General features: G+C 56.5%; 1 protein-coding gene across 1 annotated transcript; it reads left to right on the forward strand.

The window, feature by feature from the left end:
• The first annotated feature begins 3182 nt into the window (after positions 1-3182).
• On the forward strand, positions 3183-6861 carry DAND5 (DAN domain BMP antagonist family member 5). The gene is made up of 2 exons (XM_032360477.1): positions 3183-3587; positions 5913-6861. The coding sequence occupies exons 1-2, from the start codon at positions 3261-3263 to the stop codon at positions 6156-6158; spliced, it is 573 nt and encodes a 190-aa protein (XP_032216368.1). The 5' UTR covers positions 3183-3260; the 3' UTR covers positions 6159-6861.
• Positions 6862-10580: the final 3719 nt, after the last annotated feature.

A 10580-nucleotide genomic window follows, 5' to 3' on the forward strand; every position in this document is an offset into this window, starting at 1 on the left:
ATTTGGGAGATAGGTGTGCAGCAGAATACTCTTCAGAGTAGAAATGAAGCAATATGAAGTGGATAGATGAAAGTTAAAAGGATGTGTGTGTGTGTGTGTGTGTGTGTGTGTATAATACCATGTATATTAAATTTAAAACAACAAAACAATTTTATGTATCCGAATGGATACATATGTAGTAGAACTATGAATACAGGCATGGGAATTACAATTGATCAATTCAGGAATTAGGAACAAGTATAGCGCCAGTTTCTCTCATATCTGTAATTTTTAATTTTTTAATTGGGGTAATGAGTACAGAGGTGTTTGTTATATATATATATATATATATGTATTTTTAAAAATATTATTTATTTATTTGACACAGAGAGAGAGATCACAAGTGGGCAGAGAGGCAGGCAGAGAGAGAGGGAGAAGCAGGCTCCCTGCTGAAGAGAGCCAGATGCAGGGCTCGATCCCAGGACCCTGAGATCAAGACCTGAGCTGAAGGCAGAGGCTTAACCCACTGAGCCACTCAGGAGCCCTATATTTTTATCTATACTTATTGGAATGCCTGAAATAGTTCACTTATAAAGCAAGGGAGCAGACCAATCGTATAGATTGCTTTCATTTGTACTTTTTTTCTTCTGTTTCCTTTTGTATACTTAAAAAATTTTTTAAAAGATTTTATTTATTCATTTGAGACAGATACAAAGAGAGAGAGAGAGCATGAGCAGGGGCAGGGGAGGGAGGCAGAGGGAGAAGGAGAAGCAGGCTCCCCCCTGAGCCAGGAGCCAGTTGTGGAGCTCAATCCCAGGACCCTGGGGAGATCATGACCTGAGCCAAAGGCAGAAGCTTAACCGACTGAGCCATCCAGGGGTCCCAAAACAACTTTTTTTTTTTTTTTTTAAGTAGTCTCCACACCCAGTGTGTAGCCCATGGTGGACTTGAACTCAAGACCCTGAGATCAAGACCTGAGCTGAGATCAAGAGTGGGAAGTCGAACCAACTGAGCCACACAGACATCCCCAAAGCAATGTTGAAACTCTAAAGTGAAGCCCTTCCCCAAAACAAAAATTGCTGCTCTTTTCAACATGGAAATTCAAATGCAAACACAAATAACGCATAGCTGTAAATTCTTGTCCCCCTCCCTCAAAAGGTCAGCACACAATAGATACCTAGTTTTTGTTTGTTTTCAAAGATCTGTTCATTTGACAGATAGAGAGCACAAATAGGCAGAGCACCACGGAGAGGCAGAAGCAGGCTCTCCACTGAGCAGGGACCCCCGACTTGGAGCTCAATCCCAGGATCCTAGGATCATGACCTGAGCGGAAGGCAGACACTTAAGGACTGGGCCACCCAGGCACAACTAGACATCCAGTTCTGATTTTTTTTTTTTAACTGAATTTTTCTTGGTTATATTTCCAGGTACAAAGGAGCTTCCTTAGCCCTGTACCACTGGGTAGTATTATGGGATTATGCCTGGTGAGTCTGGGGAGCAGCCAGGAGGCCCCCTGTGGCTGGAGGGAGAAAGGGGGTGAGGATAAGAAAGCTGAGGTTGAGATAGTGGTGATAGGAAGGGACAGAAAGACATCGCTGGACTGCCCTGAGGACTTGGGCTGTTACCCTGGGTGAAGTGGGAGCCCTGGAAGGTTCTGAGCAGAGGAGAGAAATGCCCGGACACAAGTATTCACAGGCGCCTTCTGGCTGTTGTGGAGGCAACAGACTTGGGGGAGAGGCGAGGGGGCGCGTGTAGCTGGAGCACCACTGTGGAGGGACAGTATTGGTTCAAGGGGGACATAATGGCTGTGTCCGGGTGGGGGAACGAGAGAGGAGTGAGAAGTAGATGGATTCTAGGTAGACTCTGAAGCGGACGGGACTTGCTGTCATATCAGATGGAGGGGAGGGGGGCGTCAGAGAAAGTGGGGTCAGCAGGGCTCCAAAGTTTGGGTCCTTGGCACCTGGCAGGAGCTGCCATCAGCTGGGTCTGGAGGACAGCGAGAGGGCGGCTGGGGGGACGCTGAGGAGCTCGCATGTAGCTGGGTGAGCGGGAAGCCCCCTTGCACCTGTGGCCAGGTGGGGGCATCCAGAAGGTAGACAGCCTGGGCGCGGCCACCGCGCAGTCCCTGGAGCTGCCGCCAGAGGGCGAGCGCGCCCCATCGCCCTCCGCAGCTCCGCGGGGCGCGGGAAGGACTGGGTTTGCCGCTTCTCACGGCCCTGCCGCGGGCAGCTCCTCGCCTGGGTGCGAAATGCGGGCCACGGAGGTGCCAGGGCCTGTCTCGGAGTCCCCGACCCCACCCCCAGGCATCCCCGGGGCTCCAAAGCCTGGGACGCGGCTCCCAGCCTCTTTCTGCGTTTCCAGCCCTCCAGCCTCCACCCCCCACCAGGCTGTTCCCACCACTTCCAACAGCAGCTCAAGGCTCTGCAAAAATGTCACCTCCTCGGGGAGGCCTTCTCTGACCACCCTGGGGGCAGAAGGCCCCGCCCTGACACCTGTGTAAGGCACATCCTATTTAAATAACTTCTTTACACTGGAGCCTCTGGAATCTTTGTCTGTTTTCTGAACTTGTTTTCTGCACTGAAATGTCAAATGCACAGTGAGGACCCATTGCTGTCTTGCCCCCCACCCCCTCACCCCCGGATCTCCAGGGCTCAGAATTATGCCTGGCCTCTAATAGGTGCTAAAGAAAAAGCAGCTCTAGAGATGTTCATCATAGTTTACTCGTAGTTCTACAGTGTATCAGCCTCTGCTCTAAGCTGTTTACCTGAAGGATCCCACCTGCCCAGGTAGGAAGTGTTAATAACACAAGGATCTCTGTAACAGTAGAGGAAGCTGGGGCCCAGCATGGCTGAGGGGGTCGCACAGCCAGAAAGTTGCAGTGCTGAGGCTGCCACCGGGAGGCCTGGCTGGGATGACTGGTTTTGCCCTCTGGAGGGAGGGTGCCCTGGACCGGAGAAGCAGCTCCCTTCCCCCCGCCCAACCTCCAGGCATTGTGCCCCAGAGCCCCTGTGTTTCGGGTGGTGCCTTTCCCTGTCCCCACAGCCCACCCACCCACAGACCCAGCCCCCACCCAGAACCCTGGCAGGCTGAGGGGGAGGGGTGGGAAACCAGCAGGCCTTGGTTTATTTTCCTTCCCACTGTGGTGTCTCCCGCCAGAGCTGCCCAGTTTGGGGGCAGGCCATTAAAAGCAGGTCTGAAAGGCCGAGACTCCACTCACCAGACAGCAGGGTTGACTGCCCAGGACCCTGAGCCCAGTCCCAGACTGACTGACAGACAGACGGATGTTCCTCGGCCAGCTGACCACTCTCCTGAGCCTTCTCAGTGGGGCCCGGTTGCACACGGGCTCCGGGAGGCCTGGACTCCTGGGGCGCCCACCTCAGCTCTGGGATGCCACCAATCAGACCCGGGCCCTGGGCCAAGGGACCCTAGGTTCCCAGGGACAGTCCTCTGCCCTCAGCAGCTGGAAGGCCTTCTTGGGCCTGCAGAAAACTGGGCCGCTGGGGAGAGGTAGCCAGCACCATGGGCAGGAGGTGGCCCCGACCGTGTCTCTGCCACTGGACCCGCAGGAAGTGGCCCAGGAGATGTGCAAGGCTGTGCCCTACACTCAGGTGAGGGTGGGTGGGGGGAGGGGAGGGTGGAGTTTCAGCATGGGCAGAGGGCACAGGCTGGGGTCCTGCACAGATCTGGGGTCAAGCCCGACATCCATCTGCTTTTCTCCTATCCTCAGTTTCCTCCTACCCAACCATGAGATTTACCTGGTCTCCCACCCAAGTCTATTTTTCCACTTAACAGCCAGAGGGCACCTGCGCATACCTGAGTCACATTCCCTCCCTCCCCAACTCAGAACCCTCCATGGCTCCCACTTCATCCAGAGCAAAAGCCAGGTCCACAGGGCCCTGCACACTCTGCCTCTCACTTCCTCACCCTTGCCTCCTCTCTCTCCCCCTCACCCACTTCACTCCTGTCATACCAGCCACCTGGCTTTTTATCTGGACACATTCAATGTCACAGCTACCTCAGGGCCTTTGCACTGGCTGTTCCCTTTTGCCTCTACCATTCCCTCCCAACTCCCCGAGAATTCTGTGGCTCTTCTCTCACCTCCTTCAGGTTTTTACTCAGACATCATTTAAAAATGCAGCACCTGCCACCCTGTTGCCTGTTTCCTGCTTTTTTTCTCACTGCGGAACACATCACCTAACATCTAAAACTGATTTTGAAATTGCATCTATTGTGTCTCCCTCACTAGGATGTCTGCTCCAATAGCGCAGGGATTATGTTATGCCTTATTTGCTTCCGTAGCCCCATCTCCAGGCCTGGGAGCAGAGCCAGGCACACGATAACCCCTCAGTGTTTGTTGAATGAATAAATGAATGAATGAATGATAGTATCTGCCCTTTAAGGGCTACTGGGCAGTTGAACGAGACAGGTATGGGTCTGGGCACCCAGTCACTGCTCCGTAAGTGTTGTGAGAACTCAGACCATGTGTTTAGAACACCAGCTTTGGTGCCCGGTGTACCTGGCTTCAAGTTATGCCTTAACTAATGATTTCTGTGTGACCCGGGGAAGTGGCTTCCCTTCTCTGAGCCTCATTTCCTATCTTTGCAACAACAGACTTAACAATAGACATGAATTTACACAAGGTGTTTGGAGCCATGCCCTGCAAGGCATCCGTTCCCAGCACCCCCTGGCTTGTTATTCATTCAGCAAATTTTCGCTGAATCCAGGTGACATGCGGGTGACTGCGTGGCCTTGGACCAGCTGCCTTGCCCTGAATCCTGCCCCAGTTGCCCCAGGCAGCCAGGCAGGCACACTGCACCCCGCAGAGGGAACCCCTGGCTTGGGATCCAGCTGTGTATCCTCTCCCAGAGCTATAACTGCCCCAGGATGACACAAAGAATTTCTAAGGGTTCGCAGTCCTTTCATTAAGGGAGGGACTGCTCAGAGCCTCTGGTCTCCTCATATATAAATGAGGATTCCAAGGTTCCGGCCTGGAGCATTGTGGGAGGAGTGAGTTCACCGAAGGTGAGCAGTGCGGGCCCTGGCCTGGTGTTAGGGCTCAGCAATGTCAGCTTTCCACACGATGGGCAAGCTGAGCCGCCCGCCTAAATAAAGCAGAGAACGTCCCTGTGTCCAGGTATCTTATGTTCTAGGAGAGGAACATCCAAAGAGACAGAACTATAAATTACTAGCAGCCCGTGAAGAAAGAGACTGGCCACAGGGATAGAGACCAGGGGGAGACACTTCCTGTGGGGGTGCTTCTGAGGAAGGAGCAGTCGGGATGATCTCAATCGGGATGAGCTCAGGTGCAGGGCTCTGCAGGGGCAACGGGCCAGCGGTGGGCTTGTGTTTGGGGTACCAGAGGAGCAGTGAGGAGGCTGGGGCGGCTGGAGAAGAGTGAAGGGAGGGGGGTTGATTGGGGGGGGTCGCAGGGCGTCAGGAATGCAGGGTTTAAACAGAGAAGGGCCATGATCTGGGGACGAGTTGATAAAGCCGCGAAGTTGGAGGGGACCCCAGAAGGTTTATTGAAAGCCAACTGTGTGCCCAGCAAGGGGCTAAAGGCTTTCTGTTAAATCCCCCCAGGCTCCTATAATACCACCCCTTCCTGCCATCCCTCCTCCCCGGAGGCGCAGCAGACTCATCCCGATGCCAATCCCCAAGTGACCTCCTCATCATCTCCTTCTCGGAAGAATCAGCCCTTCCCTGTAGTACTCCTGTTGAAAGGGCAAGACTGATTTCTTTCTTGCCTGGCTGAACTTCCACCGTTTCACAGGTGAGGAAACAGGACCAGAGAGGTTAAGTAGCTTGCTCCGAGTCACACAGCCAGGAGGTAGCATTCAGGACCAGAGCCCGGGCCTGTAGAGGTGGGGGTAGATGATGATTCTCCCCATTCGGGCCCCAGACTCCGCTGCCCTTGACCCATTTCCCGGCCCCAGGTGCTCTCCCTGCCCGGCTGCTCGTCAGTTCACCTCCGCAATCACCTCTGCTTTGGCCGCTGCTCCTCCCTCTACATCCCCAGCTCGCAGCCCACCCCGCTCGTCCTCTGCAACAGCTGTGTGCCCGCTCGCAAGCGCCGGACCCCTGTCCTCCTGTGGTGTCGGGCGAGTCGCCCAGACTCCCGTCGACGGATGAAGACATCTACTGTGCTGGTTGAAGGCTGTCAGTGCAGCCCGAAGGCGTGATCTGCGCTTGATGGACAGACACACAGACGCAAACTCCTTGGGGAGATGCGGGAGTGGGGGGGACGTGCCCAGAAGACGCTGACCTGGATCATGAGCACTGGGTCAAGAGACTGGGGACACAGGGACAGCCAGACAGGGCTCCAGGGACACCAGATGTATCCTCACTGGGGATGTGGGGGTGTGGACCACTCACAGTCATAGCACACATTTTTGGAGCACTCCGTTTGCCCCGTCCCACGCTGAGTGTTTGACACCCACTACTTCACGTCCTCCTCGGAGCAGCCCAATGAGATACGGGTTGGTATCATCCCATTTCCCAGAGAAGGAAACTGAGACTCTAGGAGGCAAAGTCACTTGCTCAGGTCACACAGCAATAAGTGACAGATCCGGCATTCGAATCCTAGGCCGCGTGGCAACGAATTTTAACCACCAGGCCGGACCCCATCTCATCGAATGGAAGACACGCTCCCAGCTACAAGGAGGACGGATGCTCCTGCGCAGAGCAGGCGACACAGGGATGACCCATTCTTGGGACCTCAAGAAACCAAGGCAGGGAGGCCCACGGAGCCGCGGGGGGAAACGTGGGCTCCCCAAGTCAGGGGCAGGACCATGTGATCCCAGCTGCCCCTTCAGCCCCAGCCCCTTAAGTCTCCATACAGCCCCATGCACAGTGCGGAATTAAACAGGAACCGTGATGGTTGGCCAAGCCCAGTTGTGCATGTGTGTGTGTCCGTGTCCGTGTGTGTGTGTGTGTGTGTTCCTCCAACCAGGGTTCCCTGGGAGCAGTGGCCCTGGGCTGGGGTGTAGGCAGCAGGGGTGCTCCCTCCGTAGCCTGGTACAGGGTCTGCGGCGCAGGAGGGCAGCCTGGCTCTGGGCGGCTGGAACCAGGGCCCTAGCAGATGGGCCCGTCTGGCACAGACGCAGGGACATGTGGCGCTGTCAAGGTTGCCTCCAAATGCCCCCCGGAGCGTGGGGTGGGTTGGGGGGGTGGCCAGGCCCCTCTCAGCCCTCTTCCTGCCTCAGGAAGGAAGGCCCCAGGTGAGGGGAGCAGAAGGAGGGGACCCGAGGAAACAGATGGGCCAGCAGGGCGTGGGAGCCTGTGACCTCTGACCCTACAGGCCTGCACAGCGGGGTGGGAACAGGCCAGGCTGCCAGCTCCCAAAGCCTGGCTCCAAGGGCCCTGGGTGGGGGAGGGTCGCACGGGCCCACAGGGGGCGCACTATCCCTCCTCCCTCCAGGGTTCTGGGCCAAAGCCCGGGCAGGGTCCGAGTGGGCAGCTCAGCCCTGGCACCGTAGGTACCCCTCTCTCTGGCAGGCACGAGGCGCCTGCTACCCCCCTTCAGCTGTGCCCACCTCCTGCCAGCCGGGGAGCCAGCTGGGAACCTTAGTGCCAGGGGGCCCCCGGAGTCCCTGCCCCCTCCTGGGCAGTGCCAGCCGGCCCCCACCCCCGCCCCCCAGGCCCAGTAATGGGTGGGTAATGAGTGCTGGGGGAGCGGGGGAGGGGCAAGGGATGCAGGTGCCACAGGCGCTGGCACGGGGGCCGCTAATCAGGTTTGCCAACGCCATCTGTCACCGCGCGAGCATCTGGGGCTCAAGGTGACCCTGTCACCCTCAGTTACAATTATGAGTTTGGCATCTGTATTAAAGCCCGCCAGCCGGCCAGGCAGGGGAGGGCTGGGGTGGGCACGGGGGTGCACGGCAAGCCCTGTCCCAGGGGTCCTGTTCCCAGGGGCTGCATAGCTGCCAAGGCGCGGGGCTTCTCCATGCTTGGGGGAGTTTGTGTGTGTGTGTGTGTGCGTGTGTATGTGTGTATGCCTGTGCCAGCCTTCACAATCCTGTGAGTGTGTTTGGATGCAGGGCACAGAACCTGGGGTGTCCTGGGTTTTGTGTCTCTGGGTATGGTGGCTGTGTGCCTGAGCTTGGTGGGATGGATTGGGGGTGCGGGGGGGGGAGCTCTGAGACTGCATGGGTGCACAGAAGAACATGGGTCCATGTGCTGGGAGAGGAGCATATGGCAGTTCTGGGTTTCTTTAGGTGATGCTGTGAAGCTAGGCTGTAAGTGTGTGTGTGTGTGTGTGTGTGTGTGTGTGTGTGTGTGTGTGTGATTGTCCATGTGTATCTGTAGTGTATGACGTTGTACGTGTGATGGTCACAGGCTGTAGGTTTTGGGGTGTGGGTCTGTAAGATCCTGTTGAAGTGTGTGTGTGTAAATACACAGGGACAGCGGCTGGGACCAACCCCTGCTGCCTAGGGTCTAACGTGGGAGGCTTGGGGAATATTGGGACCTGGCTCCGAGGAGGGTTTTGGGCTCTGGGTCCTTGGTTTTAGGTTCTGGGAGACAGGATGTAAACGTCTGGATTCTAGATCCTAGACATTTGGACCTGGATTTTAAATTCTGGGACCTGAGTTCTAGGATCTAGATTCTAGATCTTGGCATCCGGGCATCTAGATTCAGATTCTGGATTCTGAACTCTGATTCTGAATTCTGGGATCTGCATTTCAAGCTCTGAATTCTGGGTCTGGGTTCTCGCTTCTGGACCCAGGCTTTAAGTCTCTCCAGGTCTCTGTACTAAGCCTGGGCCTGTCCTCTCTGCCCTTCTATTCAGGCTGGGTCACTGGGCCGCCACCATCTCCCCCACGTGATGGGTGCAGGGACCATACATGGCCACCAGGGGACACCCTTGGTCCAGGTTTGGGCCAAGTTGACCCAGACAGCCAGAAGTTAGGGGAACACCCTGGCCTGGCTTGACCCAGCTCTTTGAAGCAGAGTGAGGTGGGGTTTCACCTCCTTCCGTTCCCTTCCCAATCTCCACCAACGACAGTGTCTGTATGTGAGACATGGGGACTGACCCTGCAGACCCACAGACCCCCCAATCTGGACTAGGGGACAGGAAGCCAGTCAATGGGTCAGACCAGGGGGACAGTGCATGTGTGTCGTAGAAGGTGTCACTGAATGTAGGGAGAGGTGTGCAGATGAGAGCATTCTGTGTCTGGGCGGGGGACGTATGACAGAGTTCCCTAGAGGGTGAGCCTGTGTGGTGATGTGTGACCGTGTGTGACCAGGACCACATGTCTGGCAGGGTCCTCATGTAATGGTGCATCTGTGGGGCTCTGGTGTGGGGTAGGAGTCCCTGTCGTGGGTGTGCCTGACTGTAGCCATGACTGTAAGTGTCTCTGGGTGTCTGTGGATGGATCAGTAGGGGTCACTGTGTCCGTGTCATGTCCCCAAGGACCAGATTTCTGTGTCGACGGTCTCTTATAGCGGGTGTGTGGAGATGTGTAGGACTGAGGTTTGTCTTCTGAGAGTGTCAACCGGGGGAGGCGAGTCGTGGAAAGGGGAGTGGACAGAAACATGAGGGGAGTGGAGAAGGGACTGAGGTGGGTGGGACCAGAGACCCACGGAGCTTTCCCTTCATTTCCTTCCTGGGTCTCCCTGACCCTCCATCTGGCTGGGCTCCCCCCACCTCCTAGCATCTCTGACTTGGTCTCCGGGTCCTGGTCTTCTGCCTCCTCCCGTTGCCAGGCGCAGCGCCGGGCACAGTGGGCCTCTGTTTCCCCTCAGCCCTCATCTTCCGTCTTGATCCCCTGCTCTGCCTCTCCTTAGCCCTCCTCCTCTGTCAGGCTTTCCTCGTTTGGGCATTTCCCCCCATCTCACAGGCCTCCCCCATCTCTCTGTCTTTCCCCCGCTCGCTCTTCCCCTTGTCTTCTAAGTATCTTCCTTTTCGCATCTACGGCTCTTTCGGTCTCTCCCTACCTCCTGTCTCTCCCTGTCTTCCCATCTCTCCCCAGCCCCATCTCCCGGTCTCTGCCGGCCCGGGTGGGTCCGGGTGGGTCCTGGACAGCCTGGCCCGGGCGCCGCGACGAACAATGCCCCATTCACGCGGCCCGTCGGCGCCATGGCAACGCGCCCGCCCCGCCCTCCCCGCGCGGGCCGCGCGTGCCAAGAGGATGCCATGGTTACGTCAGGCGCGTGCCCGCCCCGCGCGCCGCCGCCCCGCGCGCTCTAGAAGGGGCCAGGCCAGCAGGGGGCGCCCGGCCGCAGCCTCTGCCTGGAGTCGGGAGGGACTGTCCCTTCACCCGGCCTTCAGGGACTCCGTGCCTCAGTTTCCCGTCCTGTAAAACATCAGGGGTGGGCCGAATTAGATTGTGGTGGGTGCGTGCTTGTGTGCGAGAGAGAGAGCAAGAGAAAGTGAGAAAGACACAGAGATGGTCCATGAGGTCACTTTTTGGGGATTGTTGTGTGTCTGTGAGTTTGAGAGTCAGTGGAACTGTATGTATGAACATGTGGGTGCATGTTTGCACAGTTATGTGGGTGTTTCATGAGAATTAACTTGTAGTTTGGAGGTTATCGTATGCCTGTGTGTGTGTGTGTGTGTGTACGTTTTCATGCCTGTGTATGATACTGTCTATGTAGTTTGGGTG

Source organism: Mustela erminea, chromosome 1 (genome assembly GCF_009829155.1).
Source record: "Mustela erminea isolate mMusErm1 chromosome 1, mMusErm1.Pri, whole genome shotgun sequence".
Classification (NCBI taxonomy): Eukaryota; Metazoa; Chordata; class Mammalia; order Carnivora; family Mustelidae; genus Mustela; species Mustela erminea.